Genomic DNA, 23,891 nt, shown 5'->3' on the forward strand with positions numbered 1-23,891 from the left:
CAGTCAGACTCATTGTTAAAATCACTGTGCGTCTCCTGTAGGAAGAGAACGTCTATCTTTTTCATTTTGGATGTTTCACAGATAGACGTTCTCTTCCGGACGTCTCTGGCACCGTTGACGTTGGAAAGGCCCACTTTAAAAACATCCATGGTGGATAAAATTAAAGTAAAAACCAAACAATAAAACAGTAACTTAGATAAAATAACCCAAGCTGTCCTTTCCATCACTGCTCAGCTGACGCTTTGCCTTAAGCACTAGTTTTTTAAGTCTAAAAGCCTCCTGGTCTGTGAGGCCAAACTCCTCCCTCTGGCTCATGTGGAGTCTGGCCGAGGCAATAAAAAGACCGAGGTCTGGGAAGTGCTCACCCACCTTTACCCCGTGCTGGTTCTTTGTTTGGGCTAAAAACAACTTTAATTTTTCTGACGTGAACATCTTTTTCTTTTGACTGCTGCCAAAAACCGGGACATCGCTGCTATCAGACACACACTCATCATTCGCACTCTCATCAGTCACACCCACACTCATCGCCACCGCCCTGCTTGACCTCCTGCGCTTTGTTGTACTTTTTGTTTTACCCTGATTTATTTCCTCCATCTCCGCCTCCTCCACCTGTTCACTCCACAGCGCACTGCGCTGCGCTCCGTCTTTTCTTTTCTCTTTTTTTCCCCCTGCTTCACCTGTCTTCTCCTCCGCGACCCCCTCACCTGCCTTCTCCTCCATGCCCCCCTCACCTGCCTTCTCCTCCGCGACCCCCTCACCTGCCTCCTCCACCTGCATCCCACACACACCGCTCACACCACCCCCCACCTCCTTCTCCCCCACCCCACCCAGAACACCTCCTCCCAGAACAACCTCCTCACCCACCACCCCCTCTTTACACGCAATACCCTCACCCAAACCCCCCTTTTCACCCGTAGCTACCCCCACCCCCGGTACATCAACTGAACTCACCCCGTGTGTTGGTTCGGCCACAGCGGCGGGTCTCCGCGGAGAGCTCCGCGGAGCCGCGATCGGCCGCACGATGGGGGCGGCCACCCCCGCGGCGGGGACCCCGCTCGCGAGCGGCATCCCCGCCGCGCCAGCGCCTCCCCAGGCGGGAGCCCTCGGCCGCTCCGGTACCGGTGGAGCGGCGGGGGCCCCCGCGTCAGCAGCCGCAGCCGCTCCCGGGCCGGGCGGAGCCGGCTCGCTCCGCTCCGGACAGGCCCTCACCGAGTGTCCCTCCTCTCCACAACCGAAGCACTTCATGCCCGCTGAAGTGGCGTATATGGTGTAGTCATAATCATCTACTTTAACAACTAAACGGAGGTTGAGCTCCTCGTTCCGGTTGTTCAGTATCATATACAGCTGTCTACGATGGGACACCACGTGCTTCAGCAATGGAGACTTACACCCAGACAACATCCTGCGGATCGGGGACGCCACCTTCCCGTGTCTGGACAGCTCTCTGCTGAGGAACTCGTCGGTGATGAAGGGGGGGACGTTCGAGAGGACTACCTTGGTGGCGGGTTGGCATAAAGGCAGTACCTGCACGAAACAGCTGTTTACGGTGATGCCCGTCTCGACCACCGAGTTCACCTTCTCCACCCGGTCCAGGAACACAACCGCGGCTCTGTTCATGCGTGCGGCCGACACGACGCCGCCGTGGCCGACCTTTTCCCCCACAGCGAGGCCGATGTCCTCCACGCTGCAGGGGAACGTGGCACACACCTTAACCCCGTGCTTGCGGGTGAGGTGCTTGTAGCACCCGCTAGCCATGGCGTCCGCCACGCTACCGGCAGACGCCGGTGAGAAAAGAAAGGAAAAAAATAAAATAAACCCACAAAATACCCCAACACTAAACTATAAACTACTGTGAAACTGTGATTATTAAACTATGTGAAAAATATAACATTAACAAGAAAACACTACGACGCACACGCTCTGCCACCACCACCTGCTCTCAGCTCGCACACTCAGAGAGAGAGAGAGAGAGAGAGAGAGAGTGAGAGAGAGACAGACAGACAGACAGACACAGAGAGAGACAAAGTGAGAGAGACACAGATAGAGAGAGACACAGAGAGAGAGACACATAGAGACAGATAGACACAGAGAGAGAGAGACACAGATAGAGAGAGACACAGATAGAGAGAGACACAGAGGGAGAGAGAGACATAGAGACAGATAGAGAGACAGAGAGAGAGAGAGAGAGAAAGAGAGAGAGAGAGAGAGAGAGAGAGAGAGAGAGAGAAACAGCAGTTGAGCTCTGAGAGGTTTACCAGTGAAGAAGAGGGGGAGGGAGGAAGAGCAGCAGGAGATTAAGAGGAAAAGGCGAAAGAGTAAAAACTAAGAAGAGAAAGAAGAAGAAGACCAGACAGAGGAGTAGAGAGTTCATGGAGGAAGACGATTAACTAGAAGAAGAAGAAAAGAAGACATGAGGACATTTTATGGACCCTTTAATCAAGAATCAACCTGAAGATACAAGACTATCAGGTAAGACATACAGGAGAGAGAGACAGGTGGAGAGAGAGAGACAGATAGAGAGACAGAGTAAGAGACAGACAGGTGGAGTCTGATGAATATTTATTTAATGTGTTCATAAAGAAGTTTCTCCAGTGAGCTTTATCATTATAGTAATTCATTTAAATATTATTATTAGTTAAATATTATTATTAATTGTATATTATTAGTACTTAATTACTATCATGATTATTATTATTATTATAAGTTAAATATTATTAGTACTTTTTTGTTATTATTATTATTAGTTATAGTTAAATATTATTTTTAGTTTTATATTATTAGTTGTTTTGTGTTTACATGTGAACAAAGGACAGGTGGGGGATCAGGTGGATGATTGGGGTGGAGGATCTGAGGTTTCAGTGTTTTTAAGAGGGAAGTTAAAATTTAATAAAGAAGACAAAGTCTCTGAGTCTCAGTTTAATCTTCTTTCTCATCAGTTCAAACACAAACAAACAAACAGGCAGACAGAAAAACAGATGGACAGATAGAGAGACAGACAGAGAGATAGACAGACAGACAGATAGACAGAGAGACAGACAGACAGACAGAGAGACAGATAGACAGACAGACAGATAGACAGAAAGACAGATAGACAGACAGAGAGACAGACAAGCAGACAGACAGAGAGAGATAGACAAAGAGACAGAGAGACAGACAGAGAGACAGATAGACAGAGAGACAGACAGAGATACAGATAGACAGAGAGACAGACAGACAGACAGACAGACAGACAGACAGACAGAGAGACAGATAGACAGAGAGACAGACAGAGAGACAGAGCGACAGACAGACAGAAAGACAGATAGACAGACTGACAGACAGAGAGACAGACAGACAGACAGACAGACAGACAGAGGGAGAGACAGAGAGACAGACAAGCAGACAGACAGAGAGATAGACAGACAGACAGACAGAGAGACAGGCAGACAGACAGAGAGACAGAGAGGCAGACAGACAGAGAGATAGACAGAGAGACAGATAGAGAGACAGACAGAGAGATAGACAGACAGACAGACAGACAGACAGACAGACAGACAGACAGACAGAGAGATAGACAGAGAGACAGATAGACAGAGAGATAGACAGACAGAGAGACAGACAGACAGATAGACAGATAGAGAGACAGACAGACAGGGAGATAGACAGAGAGACAGACAGACAGACAGACAGAGAGACAGACAGACAGACAGAGCGACAGACAGACAGAGAGACAGATAGACAGACTGACAGACAGAGAGACAGACAGACAGACAGACAGACAGACAGACAGACAGAGGGAGAGACAGAGACAGACAAGCAGACAGACAGAGAGATAGACAGACAGAGAGACAGGCAGACAGACAGAGAGACAGAGAGGCAGACAGACAGAGAGATAGACAGAGAGACAGATAGAGAGACAGACAGAGAGATAGACAGACAGACAGACAGACAGACAGACAGAGAGATAGACAGAGAGACAGAGAGACAGATAGACAGAGAGATAGACAGACAGAGAGACAGACAGACAGATAGACAGATAGAGAGACAGAGCGACAGACAGACAGACAGGGAGATAGACAGAGAGACAGGCAGAGAGACAAACAGACAGACAGACAGACAGAGAGAGAGACAGAGAAATAGACAGACAGACAGAGGGACAGATAGAGAGATAGACAGACAGATAGACAGAGAGTCAGGACTGACCAGGTTTATCTGAATAAGCTGTGTTCAGGTCATTGTGGACCAGGTGTGACCAGGTCTATCTGGACCAGGTCTGACCAGGTCTATCTGGATAAGCTATGTTCAGGTCTATGTGGACCAGGTGTGACCAGGTTTGGTTTTGTCTCCTTTAATGAGTGTTGTTCTGTTGTTGTGTTGCAGACTGGCAGATCTGGATCTGAGAACCTCAGGTGTGAACCACAAAACCACCGATTTAGAACCATGAGAACCACCTGATGGAAGAAGGAACTGAACCTGTGGATTAAAAATGTGGGAGGTGACTTTGAGATGTGACCTCCAGAGGAACTTCCTGTCTGTCTGACTGTGAGTCCACCATGTCCCCCCTCCTCCCTCGTCTCTTTCCTTATCTCCTTCCCTGTCTCCTCCCCCTGCTGCCAGTGGGCCGGTGTCAGTTTGACGTGTGTCGGTCTCTGCGTGGCTCGGAGGCAGGACCAGGATGGGAATTCTACTCCTGTCAGCCTTCACCTGCCAACATGAAGGAAGTGATGCAGATCAGAGTCGACCCCCCAGGCATCACCTGTGGTAACCCACCTGAGAGATTCTGCACTTTGGTAAGTCATATACACACCTGAACACACACCTAAACACACCTGAACACACTACTGAACAAACACCTGAACACTCACCTGAACACACACCTAAACACACCTGAACACACTACTGAACGCACACCTGAACACACTCCTGAACACACACATGAGCACTCACCTGAACACTCACCTGAACACACTACTGAACACACACCTGAACACACTCCTGAACACACACATGAGCACTCACCTGAACACACTCCTGAACACACACCTGAGCACTCACCTGAACACACTCCTGAACACACACCTGAGCACTCACCTGAACACTCACCTGAACACACACCTGAGCACTCACCTGAACACTCACCTGAACACACACCTGAGCACTCACCTGAACACACTCCTGAACACACACCTGAGCACTCACCTGAACACACTCCTGAACACACACCTGAACACTCACCTGAACACTCACCTGAACACACTCCTGAACACACTCCTGAGCACTCACCTGAACACTCACCTGAACACACTACTGAACACACACCTGAACACATTCCTGAACACACTCCTGAGCACTCACCTGAACACTCACCTGAACACACTACTGAACACAAACCTGAACACACTCCTGAACACACTCCTGAGCACACTCCTGAGCACACTCCTGAACACACTCCTGAATACACACCTGAACACACACCTGAACACACTCCTGAACACACACCTGAGCACTCACCTGAACACACTCCTGAACATACTTCTGAATACACACCTGAACACAGTCCTGAACACACTCCTGAACACACACCTGAACACTCACCTGAACACTCACCTTTTTTTCTGTCCTGGCACCACAATGGTGGAATGAACTTCCCACTGACGTCAGGACAGCAGAGTCGCTGCCCATCTTTCATCAGGCTGAAAACCCACCTCTTCAGGAAGTGCTACCCTGAGCCTTCCACTCAGCACTTATTGTATTCATACTAGCTTGTTGCACTTATTGTATTCGTATTACTTTTTTTTTTTTGCACTTACTGTTTTTGTTTGTTTCTGTACTGTACTTTGGCTCTGAGTTATGCTCTGCTTCATGCTCTTAGATGCTTGTTTGGAAAAGGAAATGTACTTCTGGTGACTCGTAGTTCTCTCGAATACCTCTGATGAATGCACTTTTTGTAAGTCGCTTTGGATAAAAGCATCTGCTAAATGACTGTAATGTAATGTAACACACACCTGAACACTCACCTTAACACACACCTGAACACACACCTGAACACTCACCTGAACACACTATTATTAATAATAATAATGAATCAGGATTTTAATCAAAAAACAGATGATCTACGGCCTTGAACGTCTCAACATGATATTTGAAATAGTTTCATCTTTAAATGTGTTTTGTTATTAAAAAAAACAAGATTAAAACTGAAACAAAACCCTAACAACAACTACAAGAAATAAATAAAATATTCTCCTGCAGACCAACTAAACACTTTGAATGCAGACTGAACGTAAACGACTCATTAGTGTAGCAACCTTATGGCTACAATCAACCCACAATGCACCTCTCTCTGCTGGAGCCCGTCTCATTAAGAATATCTGTTTTAAGTACAATACGACTCAATGTAATGTTCAGAACATTACATTGTCATGTATTCAGATTATTATGGTAATCAATATTTCACATCCAGAAATTAGTGTCTCCTGTCAATCATGTCGTGACCCCTCAGGTTCCTCAGGTGACCTCCTGGGGGGTCCTGACCCACAGGTTGGAAACCACTCACTCAGTCTGTCTAATTGTTCCTTTGGGAAGCTGAAGTCACGACTGAATTATTGATAAATGTAAAAGATGTAATGAAGCAAAAATTAAATGTTAATAATTGATCAGTTACAATTCCCACAAAACAACCAAACACTTCAACAAATACATTAAAACTGTTGCTGTGACCTCCGGTGACTCCTCATTTAATAACTTAATACACATTATGAGGTAGAAAGTATGAAGTGTTTGTATTGCACACTACATGATATAAATGAAACATAAACTGTCGTCAGGGTTACTTAGTTAACTTTAGTTAAATCAACTTAACAAGATGTAACTTAAATCTTTATCTGCAGAGACAGAAGGAAGATTAAAGTCTTTAACCTCTAACACACAGAGCAGATTAACACACACACACAAACACACATACACACACACACACACACACACACACAGAGCAGATCAACACACACACACACACTCACACATACACACACATACACAGAGCAGATTAACACACACACATACATACACACACACACTCTCTCACACACATGCACACACAGAGCAGATAACACACATACACACACACACACACACTCTCACACACATGCACACACAGAGCAGATTAACATACTCACACACACACATACACACACACACACACTCACACACAAACACACGTACACAAACTAGAATCAAGTGATAACAAGAGAACAATCGGATTCTTATCAAGGATGTTATATATCTTATATATATATCTTATATACTAATATATATACTTATATATGTTATATACTTATATATATCATATGTACTTATACATATATTATATACTTATATATATACTTATATATATGTTATATACTTATATAAATAGCTTATATACTTATATATATATATGTTATATGTTATATAATTGTATATATCTTATATACTTATATTACATTGTATTACGTTACATTAGTTATTTAGCAGACGCTTTTATCCAAAGCGACTTACAATAAGTGCATCAACATCGGTATTCAAGAGAACTACTAGTCACCAGAAGTCATAAGTACATTTCCTTTTCCTAACAAGCATCTAAGAGCATGAAGCAAAGCATAACTCAGAGCCAAAGTACAGAAACAAGAGAAACAGTTAGTGCTATAAGTAATACGAATACAATAAGTGCAACAAGCTAGTATGAATACAATAAGTGCTGAGTGGAAGGCTCAGGGTAGTACTTCTTGAAGAGGTGAGTCTTCAGCCTGATGAAAGATGGGCAGCGACTCTGCTGTCCTGACGTCAGTGGGAAGTTCATTCCACCATTGAGGAACCAGGACAGAAAACAGCCGTGACCGGGTCGATCGGCCCAAGGCAGCAGAGTGAAGTGGTCGGGTGGGGGTGTAAGGCTTGACCGTGGCCTGGAGATAGGAAGGAGCTGTTCCTTTCACTGCCCTGTATTCTAGCACCAGAGTCTTAAACTGGATGAGCTCTTACAGGGAGCCAGTGTAGAGAACGGAGAAAGGAAGTTGTGTGGGAGAACTTGGGGCGATTGAACACCAGGCGAGGTGCAGCTTTCTGGACAAGCTCCAGAGGTCTGATGGCTGACGCCGGGGCTCCGGTGAGTAGAGAGTGTCAGTAGTCCAGATGGGAGATGACGAGAGCCTGGATGAGAACCTGCGCTGTCTTGTCAGTGAGGAAGAGGAGAATCCTCCTGATGTTGTAAAGCAGGAATCTGCAGGAGTGTGTAACGGATGAAATGTTTGCTGAGAATGACAGTTGGTCATCAGGGTCACACCCAGGTTCCTCGCAGTTCGAGTCGGCGTCACCACGGTATCATCAATGGTCCTGGTGCGGGCAACCCTTCCCCGGGAGGAACAGTAGCTCGGTTTTGTCTAGGTTGAGCTTGAGGTGCGTGTTTGACACTTGAGTGTCACCGGGGGGGGGGGCGCCATATATCTTATATACTTATATATATAGTTATATGTATTTTATATACTTTTATATATGTATCTTACAAACTTATATATACTTATATATATCTCATCTCATCTCATTTCATCTTCGATCGCTTATCCGGGATCGGGTCGCAGCTCCAGCAGGGGACCCCAAACTTCCCTTTCCCGGTGCCACATCAGCCAGCTCTGACTGGGGAATCCCAAGGCGCTCCCAGGCCAGTTTGGAGATATAGTCCCTCCACCTGGTCCTGGGCCTCCCTCGGGGTCTCCTCCCAGCTGGTCGTGCCTGGAACACCTCCCTAGGGAGGCGCCCAGGTGGCATCCTCACCAGATGCCCGAACCACCTCAACTGGCTCCGTTCCACGCAAAGGAGCAGCGGCTCTACTCCGAGTCCCTCACGGATGACCGAACTTCTCACCCTATCTCTAAGGGAGATGCCAGCCACCCTCCTGAGGAAACCCATTTCGGCCGCTTGTACCCGCGATCTAATTCTTTCGGTCATGACCCAGTCCACATGACCATAGGTGAGGTAGGAACGAAGCCCGGTAGATAGAGAGCTTTGCCTTGTAGCTCCACTCTCTTTTCGTCACAACGGTGTGGTAAAGCAACTGCAATACCGCCCCAGCTGCTCCGATTCTCTGGCCAATCTCACGTTCCATTGTTCCCTCACTCGCGAATAAGACCCCGAGGTACTTGAACTCCTTCACTTGGGGTAAGGACTCATTCCCTACCCGGAGTGGGCAATCCACCGGTTTCCTGCTGAGAACCATGGTCTCAGATTTAGAGGTGCTGATCCTCATCCCAACCGCTTCACACTCGGCTGCGAACCGATCCAGTGAGTGCTGGAGGTCACAACCCAATGAAGACATCAAGACCACATCATCTGCAAACAGCAGCGATGCAATCCTCAGCCCACCGAACTGTAAACACTCCTCCCCACAACTACGCCTCGATATCCTGCCCATGAATACCACAAACAGAATTGGTGACAAAGCGCAGCCCTGGTGGAGGCCAACCCTCACCGGAAATGAGTCCGACTTACTGCCGAGAACCCACTCTCACTTTGGGCGTACAGGGATTGGATGGCCCCCAGAAGTGGCCCCCTCACCCCATACTCCCGCAGCACCTCCCACAGTATCTCCCGGGGGATCCGGTCATACGCCTTCTCCAGGTCCACAAAACACATGTAGACCGGATGGGCGTATTCCCAAGCCCCCTCCAGGATCCTTGCGAGAGTGAAGAGCTGGTCCGTTGTTCCACAGCCAGGATGGAATCCGCATTGTTCCTCTTCAATCCGAGGTTCGACTATCGGCCCCCCTTTCCGGCACCTTGGAGTAGACTTTACCAGGGGAGCTGAGTAGTGTGATACCTCGGTAATTGGCACACACCCTCTGGTCCCCCTTTTTGAACAGGGGAACCACCACCCCGGTCTGCCACTCCCTAGGCACCGTCCCAGACCTCCACACAATGTTGAAGAGACGTGTCATCCAAGACAGCCCCTCCACACCCAGTGCCTTCAGCAGTTCTGGACGGATCTCATCAATCCCTGGGGCTTTGCCACAGTGGAGTTGTTTGACTACCTCAGTGACTTCCACCAGGGAAATTGATGATGCTCCCCCATCAGCCTCCAGCTCTGCCTCTACAATAGAGGGCATATTAGTCGGATTCAGGAGTTCCTCAAAGTGCTCCTTCCACCGCCCGATTACCCCGTCAGTTGGAAGTCAACAGAGTCCCATCCTTACTGTATACAGCTTGGATGTTTCCCCGTTTTCCCCGCCTGAGGTTCCGGATGGTTTTCCAGAAACACCTTGGTGCCGACCGAAAGTCCTTCTCCATGGCCACTCCGAACTCCCACACCCGCTGCTTTGCCTCCTTCACGGCAGCGGCTGTAGCCCTTCGGGTCTGTCAGTACCTTGCAACTGCCTCAGGAGTCCTCCGGGATAACATATCCCGGAAGGCCTCTTTCTTCAGTCGGACGGCTTCCCTGACCAGTGTTCGAGGGTTACCGCACCTTGAGGCACCTAAGACCTTAAGACCACAGCTCACCGCCGTAGCTTTGGCAATAGAAGCTTTGAACATCGTCCATTCCTGTTCGATGCCCCCAACCTCCACAGGGATGCTAGAAAAGCTCCGCCGGAGGTGTGAGTTGAAGATCTCCCGGATAGGGGCCTCCTCCAGACGTTCCCAATTTGCCCGCACTACTCGTTTGGGCTTACCAGGTCTGTCCAGAGTTTTCCCCCACCCTCTGACCCAACTCACAACCAGATGGTGATCAGTTGACAGCTCCGCCCTTCTCTTCACCCGAGTGCCCAAAACATACGGCCTCAGATCCGATGATACGATAACATAATTGATCATCGACCTTCGGCCTAGGGTGCTCTGGTACCACATACACTTATGAACATCCTTATGCTCGAACATGGTGTTCATTATGGACAATCCATGACTAGCGCAGAAGTCTAACAACAAACGACCGCTCGGATTTAGATCAGGGAGGCCGTTCCTCCCAATCACGCCTCTCCAGGTATCCCCATCGTTGCCCACGTGCGCATTGAAATCCCCCAACAGAACTATGGAGTCCCCCACTGGAGCCCCATACAGGACTCCAGTCAGGGTCTCTAAGAAGGCCGAATACTCTGAACTGTTGTTCGGTGCATGTGCACAGACAACAGTCAGAGTTTTCCCCCCCATAACCCGCAGGCGTAGGGAGGCGACCCTCTCGTCCACCGGGGTAAACTCCGATGCAGCGGCACTCAGCCGGGGATTTGTGAATATCCCCACACCCGCCTGGCGCCTCACACCCTGGGCAACTCCAGAGAAGAAAAGAGTCCAACCCCTATCCAGGAGTACGGTTCCAGAACCGATGCAGTGCGTAGAGGTAAGCCCCACCAGATCTAACTGGTAGCGCTCCACCTCCCGCACAAGCTCCAGCTCCTTCCCCCACAGAGAGGTGACGTTCCACGTCCCCAGAGCCAGCCTTTGCTGCCCGGGTCTGGTCCGTCGAGGTCCCTGGCCTTCACTGCCACCCATGGGGCAGCGCACCCGACCCCAGCGGTTCCTCCTGCAGGTGGTGAGCCCACAGGATGGAGAGGAGGGGGGTGCCACGTTGCTGCTTCGGGGTGTGCCCGGCCGGGCTCCGTGGCAAACCCGGCCACCAGGCGCTCGCTGTCGGGCCCTCCGACTGGGCCTGGCTCCAGACGTGTGCCCCGGGCTTCCTCTGGGCAGGGTCTCCTCGACTCTTCTTCGTTTTTTCATTGGGGTTTTTGAACCATTCTTAGTCTGGCCCTTGCCTGAGACCAATTTGCCATGGGAGACCCTACCAGGAGCTCTCGGCTCCAGACAACATAGCCCTCAGGGTCATGAGGGCACTCAAACCTCTCCACCACGTTAAGGTGATGGCTCCCCGGAGAGGTATAATATATATATTATATACTTATATAGTATATATCATATGTACTTATATATATCTTATATACCTATATCTTACATACTTATATATATATCATATATACGTCTTTAATTTGAAACCATCTGCTGGTAGAAAACAGAAAGAAGACAACATCAACAGACTGACGGCTTTATAGACTTCGGATAGTGGATCAGATATTAAAAAACATGTAAAACCTCCATATATCGGCCAATATTCTTATATATATACATCAGGGGTGTAACGGTTCACAAAATTTTCGGCTTGGTTCAATACGATACAGTGGTGCCACGGTTTGGTACGTTTCGGTATTTTATCAATACAGCAAAGAAGCAGAAATGCCAAATCCTCTCAGGAGAGATAAATGAGGGCATCACTCGTCTCTCTCTCGTTTCCTCTGTGTCATTGTTTCTCTTTTCACTCGTAGCTCTGCTGGAGGCTGAAGTCTCTGTCATGGAGAGCATTTCATGTTTTGTTCTTTTATAGTTTATGTGTTAACTTGTTGTACAGAACGAAATAAACAATAATAAGAAAAGGAAAGTCCTCCGTTTTGTGTCCGTCCTCCCTAAAGCCGCTAACCGTGACTTCAGACGTCCGCTCCGTAGGGCTCCGCTGGACACGCCGCTCACTAATCGCTCCAATAACAGCTGCTTCCTCCTCAGAAATGCAGACTTTAACTGAACAACAGCTGCTAGTAAAGACAACAAGGTCAACAACACCCATCATCAGTTGTTCATGTTGAATTAACCCGGTAGTCGATCGGTAGTCAAGACTGTTGTTGTTTGTGAACATCCAGGAAAGGGTCACGTGACAGGAGCGTGAGCAATCAGGGAAGGACATTGTGTTACGTCGGGTGGGTTGCCATGTTTGAGCGCAGTGGCTCCACCAATTTCAGCTATATTTTATTTTTCAAATGCAAAAGTATTATTCAAACATATTGTTCGGTTCGTAATGCGTACCGAACCGTGAGCCCCGTACCGAACAGTTCAATACGAATATGTGTATCGTTACACCCCTAATATACATAAATTATATACCACGTAGTACCACGTAGTACCACGTAGTACCGTATTGTACCACATAGCACCACATGGTACCACGTAGTACCACATACTACTCATTTAAAATTACAACCTCAAACTGCCTTTTCTGTATCAAATTACATCAACTTGAACATCTCACTGACAACATGAGAACATTTAATAAGAGGAAAACATCTCCTCAGTATTTGAACTCTGGGTTCTCTGTGTGTTCTTGTTCTGCAGGAGAACCCGTACCTGTGCAGCGATGAGTGTGACGCCTCCAGCCCCGACCTGTCTCACCCTCCTCAGCTGATGGGAGACAGGGAGAGGGGGGGGTTGATCACCTACTGGCAGACGGTCACATGGTCACGGTATCCTGAGCCCCTATTGGCCAACATCACTCTGTCCTGGAACAAGAGCCTGGAGGTTGTGGACGACATCGTCGTCACCTTTGAGTACGGCAGACCGACCGGCATGGTGCTGGAGAAGTCTATGGACAAAGGTGATTGGTCCTCAGGGGGTGTCCAACGAACACCAGCTGGTACCAGCATGTGTGTGTGTGTGTGTGTGTGTGTGTGTGTGTGTGTGGGGGGGGGGGGGGGGGTAGTACCATATTAACTGGTAATATGAACCATAATAACCTGTGTTTGTGTTCCAGGTGTCACTTGGCAGCCATATCAGTTCTATGCTGACGACTGTCTAGAGGTGTTCGGTATGGTTCCTAAACGGGTCTCAGACTTAGCACCGAGTAACTTAACCCGGGTCATCTGTACCGAGCAGTACTCCCGCTGGGTCGGAGCCAAGGTGGGTAACTGGTCCTGACACGGGTTATACTGGGAACCAGATAACACTAATGAGTTTATAGAATGTTATTTAAATGATCTGAGTCACTGAGAATAGAGATTGATCAATAAGCAGCATCAATGGAAGACAAACATGTCAGCTGGCTGTCATGGTTCCACCAACAGGAGGAGAAGATGATGGTTTTCGAGGTGCGAGCTCGGTTCGGGGTGTTTGCAGGTCCAAAGCTGATCAACATGGATGCCCTGTACACCCGGATGGAGACCACAAAGGGTCTGAGAGACTTCTTCAGCTTCACCAACCTCCGACTGAGACTCCTCCGCCCGGCTCTGGGAGGGACCTACGTCCAGAGAGACAACCTGCTCAAATACTTCTACGCTATTTCTAACATCGATGTACCTGCAAGGTATGTACAGACTAGCAACCAGCTGCACCTGAGAACACCTGAGAACACCTGAGAACACCTGGTGTGTCTTTGTGTGTTTCCTGCAGGTGTAAGTGTAACCTGCATGCGTCTCAGTGTTTGTTACGTGATACGACGCTGCAGTGTGACTGTGACCACAACACGAGTGGACAAGACTGTCAGCTTTGTGAACCAGGGTTCAAATCCCGCAGCTGGAGACCAGGATCATACCTGCCACTGCTCAAAGGCACTGCCAACACCTGTAAGTACCAGAACACACACACACACACAGACACACACACACACACACACACACACACTGCCAACACCTGTACCTGTCAGATAGCACACACGCACACACACACACACACACACACACACACACACACACACACACACACACACACACACACACACACACACACACACACACACACACTTGTACGTACTGAACACACCACATTTACTCAGAGATCAGATGGTGGATGTCAGACAGAATAAAACAGTAACATGTAGTGTCTTTTTCAGGTGAGGCAGCAGAAACAGCAGCCAGTAAGTACTGTTCACCTGTTTACCTGTTCACCTGTTCACCTGTTTGTCACGTTCCATTTCATCCCCACCTCCTCCTTCACTAACGTGGTCAGTGTTGCATCATCATGTACAACAATTAAGTATTAACAAAATACTAAAATACAACAACACAGTAAATTAAATATGAGAAAGAGTTTTGATATGAAATCATATATAATATTACTAAATATGATTTCAGCTTTTTACCAGGTGAGTTTCAATGTACATCAGGTGGAACTGAAATCCCTCGCTCTGATTGGTCACATAAGTGATCAGTTAAATGGTGCATTCTGGGAGAAACATCTTAGATATATAGATAGATAGATATATATATATATATACTTAGATATATACTTATATATATATCTTATCTACTTATATATATCTTATATACAGTATATATGATAAGTTGATATTCTCGTTACAGACTGAGTGGAATGTGTTTCACTGATTGGCTCTGATTTGGTGAAGTGACGCCTCAGTAGACTCCAAAATAAAGTGTTTAAGGCTCGGTGGGTTAGTCTGTGTTTAAATATTCATTATTATTTATCATTATGTTTGAACGGCTCACACAAACAACTTCAAACTCCACAGTGAGCTTCACTGTGGTTCAGGAGAAAACACCAGAGGACAACTTTAACCTGAGCCTGATTATGATTTTTAGATATGAAAAATATAGAATGAAGTCACTATTCTAACTCATAAATAACAAAAGGCCCAACAGTGATGCTCTTCCTGTTGGCTCTACAACCCGATAAGATAACATTGTTTGAAGCTGACAGAAACCTTAACAGTCTGATGACACGTGATCTATTTTGAAGTCTACTGCTGGCCTCGTGGTCTGAGTCGGGTTTCTGGGATTCCTCCTATTCACATTCTAGTAAACTGAACATTTTGCAATATTTCATGTTCTGCAAAGAGTTGAACAAGTAGAAAGCTGAGATTCACTAAAGAGACATAACTCTTCTTCTCTGACAGCGGATTCTAACTCAGCAACATCTGATAGACCTTCTACCCCATCAGATGGAGTGACTGACACTACTACAGCTACTACTACAAGTACTACTACCACTACTACTGACAGTATTATAACTCCTGACACTACTACGACTGACGCTACGGTACGTGATAGTACTACCCCTACTGAGAGTACTACTACTACAGCTACTATAACTGAATATACTACCCCTACTGACAGTACTACTACTATTACTATAACTGAATATACTACCCCTACTGACAGTACTACTACTACTACTACTATAACTGAATATACCACCCCTACTGACGGTACAACTACTACTACTATACCTGAATATACCACTCCTACTGACAGTACTACTACTAGTACTATAACTGAATATGCTACCCCTACTGACAGTACTATTACTACTACTATAACTGAATATACCACCCCTATTGACGGTACAACTACTACAACTATAACTGAATATACCACCCCTACTGACAGTACTACTACTAGTACTATAACTGAATATACTCCCCCTATTGACAGTACTATTACTTCAGCTACTATAACTGAATATACCACCCTTTCTGACAGTACTACTACTACTATAACTGAATATACTACCCCTACTGACAGTACTACTATGACTGCTACTATAACTGAAAATAACACCCCTGTTGACAGTACTACTACTACTAAAATTACTGAATATACCACCCCTATTGACATTACTACTACTACTATTACTGAATATACCACCCCTATTGACAGTACTACTACTACTACTACTATAACTGAATACACCACCCCTACTGACAGTACTACTATAACTGAATACATCACCCCTATTGACAGTACTACTACTACTATTACTGAATATATCACCCCTATTGACAGCACTACTACTCCTACTATAACTGAATATACCACCCCTACTGACAGTACTACTACTACTTTAACTGAATATACCACCCCTATTGACAGTACTACTACTTCTAACACTATTGACACTACTACCTCTACTATTGACCTCACAACAACAGACAGATCCACAACTATTTTTATATACATGTTGACTTTTGATGCAGAGTCTACAAGCACAGTGAGTCTTCCTACTGTCACAAATACAGCCAGTACTTCTACTACCACTGACACATTAAGTTTTACTACTGCAGAAACAAGTACTACTAGTGATGTATTTGACACTGACAATGATCTTACTATCAATAGTATCATGACTGATACAAGTTCTAAAACTTTCTTCATTAGTACAAGTGATACTGGTGACTTTCTTAAAGCTAGTGTAGATTATACTACTACAACAGTTGACACTGGTACTACAGTTTTTACCACTGTCAGTAGTACTGTTAGTACTACAGATGCGTTTCCAGACTTTAGCAGTACAACAGAACCTACAGCGGACACATCTTCATCCAGCAGTCCAGCTCTGGAGATTGGAGACAAACCAACTCCCACAGTACCAGACACCACCACTTCCAGTACCACTATTAGCACCTCCAGTTCCACCAGTACTAACAGCCCCACTATCCCAGGCCGCAGTACTGACTCTGAGGTGTCTATTTCTGACCCAGTGACTACACCTTCTGACTCCACCTCCTCACCAGACAACAAAGACTCCACCCTCTCTGGGATTGGTACTATGAACTTGATCACCAATACTACCTTACCTGCTGATGGGTCTACAACATCAACTGGAACACCACCAACAACAACCATCTCAGAAATAACCCCAGCCGGTGACAGGGCTTCATCTGGAGATACTGCATCCATTGGGTCAGACCCAACCAATCAGGCTGGAGATGCTCCACCCGCAACAGGAGCTAACACAACTTTTCCTGATGTTCCTCTAGACCCTCTGATCAATATACCTCCTCCTGATGTATCACCTCTTGATTTACGTCCTCCTGATGTACCACCTCTTGATTTACCTCCTCCTGATGTACCACCTCTTGAATTACCTATTATTGATGTACCACCGGAAGTACCACCTCCCAATGTCCCTCCACCTGAGGAATCACCATTTAATGTATCTCCTCCAGATGTACCTCTTCCCAATGTACCCTCTCCAGATCTGCCTCCTGCAGATGTACCTTCTCCTAATGTACCTCCTTCAGATGTTCCTCTGGATGCTCCCTCCTCTAGGAGTCCAGATATCCAGATAGATTTACCTCCCCCTGATGTACCTTCCCCTGATGTACCTTCCCCTGATGTACCTCCCCCAGATGTACCTCCCCCTGATGAACGTTCTCCAGATGTACCTCCTTCAGATGTACCTCCTCCTGATGAACGTCCTCCAGATGTACCTCCTCCTGATGTACCTCCACCTGATGAACGTTCTCCAGAGGCACCTCCTCCGGATGTACCTCCCCCTGATGAACGTTCGCCAGATGTACCTCCTTCAGATGTACCTCCCCCTGATGAACGTTCTCCAGATGTACCTCCTCTGGAAGTACCTCCTCCTGATGTACCTTCCCCTGATGAACTTCCTCCGGATGTTCCTCCTCCTCCTGATGTATCTCCCCCTGATGAACGTTCTCCAGATGTACCTCCTCCAGATTTACCTCCTCCGGCTGTACCTCCTCCTGATGCTCCTGAAGAATTCTTGTTGCCTCCTTCTGAAGGAGGAGGTGATGCTGTAATAGACACAAGCACCACCACCTTAGATCCATCTGACCCTGCTGGTGATTTGGCCCCTGTTGACTTCAGCTTCCCTTTTCCGGATGATCCAAATTCAGCTGACCCTGAACCAGATTCTGGACCAGTGCCTGTTGGTGATCCTGGGAATGTTCCAGATGATTCCCGTCAATCTGTTGTTGTTCCTGAAACAAATTCAGTCGATTCTGGACTGGATTCTGTCTCAGCAGGGCTAGATACACAGGAAGCAGGAAATGGTGGAATGGAATCAACTGTACGAGATTCCCCTGAACCAGATACTACAAGTGCTGGTCTAGATTCTATACCAGATTTTCCTCAAGCAGTAGATGATCAAAGACTAGATTCGTCTGCAGCTCTGAAGAAAAGAAAGTCTTTCGAAGAGGATTCAGCTGCCGGCGGACCAGCAGAAGGTTCAGAGTTGGATGAAAAGAAAAACTCTGAACAAGAGGAGATGGGCGAACCAAAAGAGGAGAAAGGTACGGAGAATAAAGTGTACAATATATCTCAGAACACTGGCTGCACATTCGGACATTCTTTCTAATTTACTTTGAGCTTCATTCTTGAACTTAGAAAAAGAAGCTTGACAAAAAAAATAACAAAAATTGCAAAAAGGTGACATGTCATTGTTGTTTGACGTCACATATTGTGGGATTCTTAAGTGAGTGAATTTGCTCCGTTGTCTTGGAGATGAGTTAGTAGTTGTCATGTGACCTCATTATATGTGGCTGAGAGCTTCAGAAACCAAAAGTAAGTTGGACCCTGTCCTGGGTCCAAATATATGTGGATGCTGCACAACTACAAAACGATTTCTACATCAGTAAATGATGTTCACTGTGATAGATTACCGACATCAAGCAGGTCTCAAGTAAGTGCTCATTTATTCTTGGAGGATGTTACACATGAAGAACTGGCAACAATAAATTGAAAAGCTAGAGCCTCAATAAAGAGACACAGTGCTGAAGAAGATGTATTTTCTACATGCAACTGAAAACCTGCAGATAAACTCTGTAAACTTGAGTTTTTATCAGAGCAGCTGCAGCAAAAGCAGCTTCACATGTTGATAAATCAAACTGTACGCAAACAAACTTATTTCTTACACATTTAAAACGTTTCCTTCTCTGTTGACCCAAACAGTCACTGAGGCCAAAGAGGAAACAAAAGAAAAAAACAAGGAGAAAGATGACAAAGGCTACGAGAAAAAAGGTAAACATGAAGAAACAGTCGTAGAAGAGCCGCTTACTGGCTATTAGAGGCTGACCTGATGTGGGAGTACTAATAGTACAAGTAGCAGTAGTAGTAACAGTACTTCCAATACAAAGACCTGCTGCTCCTCGCTGGAGTAGTTCAGTAGCAGGTCTGACCCCCGCTGACCTCTACTGCTATCTGCCCGTTACCATGGTTACACATATTGTTTTGTTTCCAAGCGACCCAGAAGATTCTGATTCCAGGAGGACCAAAGTTCAGTCAGCTGTCCAAAATTGCCTACGTCACCTTCCAGGGTAAGACCACCTCTGACAGCCTGACCCCCTTCACCTGTCCCCCTTCACCTGACCCCCTTCACCTGTCCTGACCCCCTTCACCTGTCTGGAACAGATTCCGTTCCCCTCTTTAAATGGACACCACCATATAAACCAAGTTGTGTTCCTGTTTATTTTATCCACGAACAACATTACATTACATTACATTACAGTCATTTAGCAGACGCTTTTATCCAAAGCGACTTACAATAAGTGCATCAACATTGGTAATCAAAAGAACTACTAGTCACCAGAAGTCATAAGTACATTTCCTTTAAACAAGCATCTAAGAGCATGAAGCAGAGCATAACTCAGAGCCAAAGTACAGAAACAAGAGAAACAGTTAGTGCTATAAGTAATACCAATACAATAAGTGCAACAAGCTAGTATGAAACAATAAGTGGTGAGTGGAAGGCTCAGGGTAGCACTTCCTGAAGAGGTGGGTTTTCAGCCTGCATCGAAAGATGGGCAGCGACTCCGCTGTCCTGACGTCAGTGGGAAGTTCATTCCACCACTGTGGGGCCAGGACAGAAAACAGCCGTGACCGGGTCGATCGGCCGCCGGGACCTCTGAGCGACGGGGCAACCGATCGCCCCGAGGCAGCAGAGAGAAGTGGTCGGGCGGGGGTGTAAGGCTTGACCGTGGCCTGGACAACAGATGTGATCGTAAACGGGTTCCTCTCATAGACCTTATTTAAGAAGACCTGGTCACTGTACCGTCACCCATTGGTTGGTGGACGGCTGTTTTGTGGACAGCATTGTGGGCGTCGCCATCTAGTTTTTTTCGCAACCAGAAGTGACATGAGAGGGCGGAGCAAAATACTAACGAACACAAATGTTACAAATGTTACAATTCACTGTGATGAAGTGAAGTCACAAGAGGTTCAAGTTGAAAGAAGACTCACTACAGATGAACCACAAGACACAAACAAACACACACCTGTCTCCTCCTTAGCCTTCATGTTGCTCTCACCTGTCTGTCTGTCACCTGTATGTGGGCGGGGCTTTGGGCGGGGTTATGTACAGTAGGTGGGTGTGTTTATCATTTCTATATGCTTCATTGAGATGATATATAAATACACCATGTTGCACACGTAGAAGAAAAAACAAAAACCAAAACAGGAAATCATGTTTTATCCCAAATTTAGTTCCAGGAACTCGTCTCCAAGGTAAGTGGAAGACAGAGGAAGCAGGTAAAAGAAAAAGAGGAAACACGTTATGATGCAACGCTTCACTTCAGTTATGATGTCATATATTACTCGTGAGGTCATGATGCATGACGCTGTGTCCAGGTGTTCTGACAGGTGTGTCTGTGTCTCTGTCAGACTGCGAGTGTAATGGTCACTCGAACCGCTGCAGCTACATCGACTTCATCAACGTGGTCACATGTGTGAGCTGTAAACACAACACACGAGGACAGAACTGTCAGTACTGTCGCCTCGGATACTATAGAAACACCTCACTGCCGCTGGAGGACGAGGACGTCTGTGTTGGTCAGTAACACACACACGCACACACACAGACACACACACATATACACACACACACACACACACACACACACACACACACACACACACACACACACAGATATACACAGATACATATACACACGATGATGTGGTGGTGATAATAATGATGGTGAAGATGTCTCTGTCTGTCCTCAGACTGTGAGTGTGATGGGGGGGGCAGTGCTTCTCCTCACTGCTCTGACTCTGGTCTCTGTCAGTGTAAAGACGGAGCCACAGGGAGGCGCTGTGACACCTGTCTGCCTGGATACACCTGGAGAGGAGGCGGAGCCAGCTGCACAGGTACAAGGGGCTTCAGGTTGAGGTCAGAACCAATCTTGATGTTATCAATAATATTAATAATCAATCCTTGTTGTCCCTCAGTGAACGTGTGTGATGAGGAGCGTTTGATTTGTCAGAACGGTGGAACCTGCGTCGACCTCCAGCGCTGCGTCTGTCCGGACAGCTTCACAGGTAAACACACACCTGCATGATGTCACAGTTCTGGTAATGTGGGCGGGGACTGATGATGTCACAGCTTAGGTGTCATGATGATGTTGTGTGTGCAGGTGCGTTCTGTGAGAAGAAGGTCTGTCTGAAGAAGAGCGGTTGCCTCAATAACGCTGGGAGCTCCTCTTCTCCGACCTCACACCTTTACCTGATGACCCTAAGTCTGATCTCCTACAACCTCCGTTAACCACGCCCACATACACCGGGTCACGCCCACTGATGAAATCACAGAGCAATGAATATTGAAGAGGATGTAAATGTTTGTTTGAACAGGAAGTGAAATGACACATCATTCCACCGGGGGTACATCCCAAGTCTCTTAATTGTCATTTCCTCGCTCCTCAAGCCTCGCTTGAACCGGAAGTTGTTCTGCTCCTCCATATTGAGGAGCGAGGATGGAGGAGATAGGAGGGAGGAGGGATCTCTGAGGAGCCATGAGTGAGGAACCACGAGAACAGTCTTCTAGGAAGTGTTTCAACGGCTGACACGCCCCCTCATTGTTCATCAGTTATGTGATTGGACGCTGCAGCTGATCGGACTGACTGACTGACTGACTGACTGGAGTTTAATACCACAGTGAAGACAGATCAGATTAAACTCTAGTTTGTATTTGATATGTTTTCTGATTCACCGTCTGGTTTAAATATATGTTCATAGGCTGAACAACAAAAGGACCACAAACAACTTTCTTCATTTATTAGAAAGATTTGTCTTTTCAATGATCTGATATTTCCTTCAATAACCTTTATTATGAATTCAATTAAAATCAGAGAGCTTTTTACATCATTGATCATCATTTCATTCAGTCACGTGAGGCTGATCATTCAGAGGGTTTGATGAGTTTTATCATTTAAATTTAACCTGAAACATGGAGCCTAATACATTAATTCAGTGTTCAAGAGAAACCATAATCATATTTTGGGTCAATTAATAATGATAATAATTAATAATGACGTCACAATCTGATTTTCAAAATGTACAGACGCATTCCGCCGGTAGAAATCAATCCTGATCTCATAAACAGAACAGAGTTTGTTAAAGAGGAAACAGACTACAGAGAGAAAACACCTCTACAGTGATGATTACTGTGTCTTTATTAGTTATTAGTGTTATTAGTTATTAGTAACTATTATTAAGTACAGTGATCATGTGAACAGACACAAAATTCTCAAAAGTCTCTCCAGCTGTTAAAGCCGACTGACATCTGATCACAGCTGATCACAGCTGATCAGCGGCCGCCGTCATCAGAAACAGACGTCGCTTCATGTGACACAACTGAGCAAAGGACTCTCATATCTCTTAAAACATATTTCCTTGTTTCCTCTCTCCTCGCATGGTTTCCTCCTTGCATCCCTGGTGGGAGGGACTAAGATGCAAGGAAAGGAGCCAAGTGAGGGAAACGGGGATGCAATTAAGAGACTTGGGATGTACCCCTGGATTCACCTGTGAGGAAGTTTCTTCATCTCCTGTAACGTGTTGAGTCATAACATTTAAAGACTAAATGAATGTGTCATCACTTTGAGAACCGAGATGAGAAAAGAAGAAAAAACTGTGAAGAACGTTTCACATTCAAAGCCTTTAATGTGGATGAATCAGTGCTGATGGTAAATGTAGTCCATTTAAGCCTCAATACAACTGTGCCTACATGTACCAGGATGCATTGCATGTGGATGCAGGAAGAACAACAGGAGAACTCAACTGTCTGGGTCACTGTACTGATAAAATGCACTGAGGAACTACATTTCCCATCAACACTTTTTGAAAACAGAAGGTGTGTAAACCAACATGAATACACAATTATACAAGGACACAAAATGTTCTATTGTGTTTGGCTGGATTATGTGGACTAATAAATGACAATATAATAAAGATAATACTAATATGTATGTATATATATATGATTATATTTAAAGTGTGTGTGTGTGTATGTGTGTGTGTGCGTGTGTGTTATTGTTTTTCTTTCGCTGTTCTTTTTATAAGAAAAAAAATAAACTTTTTTTTATTTACATCTATTGTCTTAACTACAGACTAA

The 23,891-nt window shown here is 46.1% G+C and overlaps 1 protein-coding gene across 1 annotated transcript; it reads left to right on the forward strand.

Annotated features, from left to right (window-relative positions):
• Positions 1-1,753: 1,753 nt before the first annotated feature.
• ntng2a (netrin g2a) lies at positions 1,754-22,105 on the forward strand. Its single transcript, XM_068703499.1, has 12 exons — positions 1,754-1,784; positions 4,226-4,310; positions 4,360-4,388; positions 4,597-4,769; positions 13,149-13,407; positions 13,564-13,709; positions 13,874-14,112; positions 14,199-14,371; positions 21,134-21,334; positions 21,509-21,652; positions 21,734-21,823; positions 21,919-22,105. Exons 1-12 carry the CDS (start codon positions 1,754-1,756, stop codon positions 22,044-22,046), a joined length of 1,698 nt encoding a protein of 565 aa, XP_068559600.1. The 3' UTR covers positions 22,047-22,105.
• The last annotated feature ends 1,786 nt before the right edge of the window (positions 22,106-23,891 follow it).

Source organism: Cebidichthys violaceus, unplaced genomic scaffold (assembly GCF_023349555.1).
Source record: "Cebidichthys violaceus isolate CVI_PGR_0920_01 unplaced genomic scaffold, fCebVio1.0.p SCAF_9, whole genome shotgun sequence".
NCBI lineage: Eukaryota > Metazoa > Chordata > Actinopteri > Perciformes > Stichaeidae > Cebidichthys > Cebidichthys violaceus.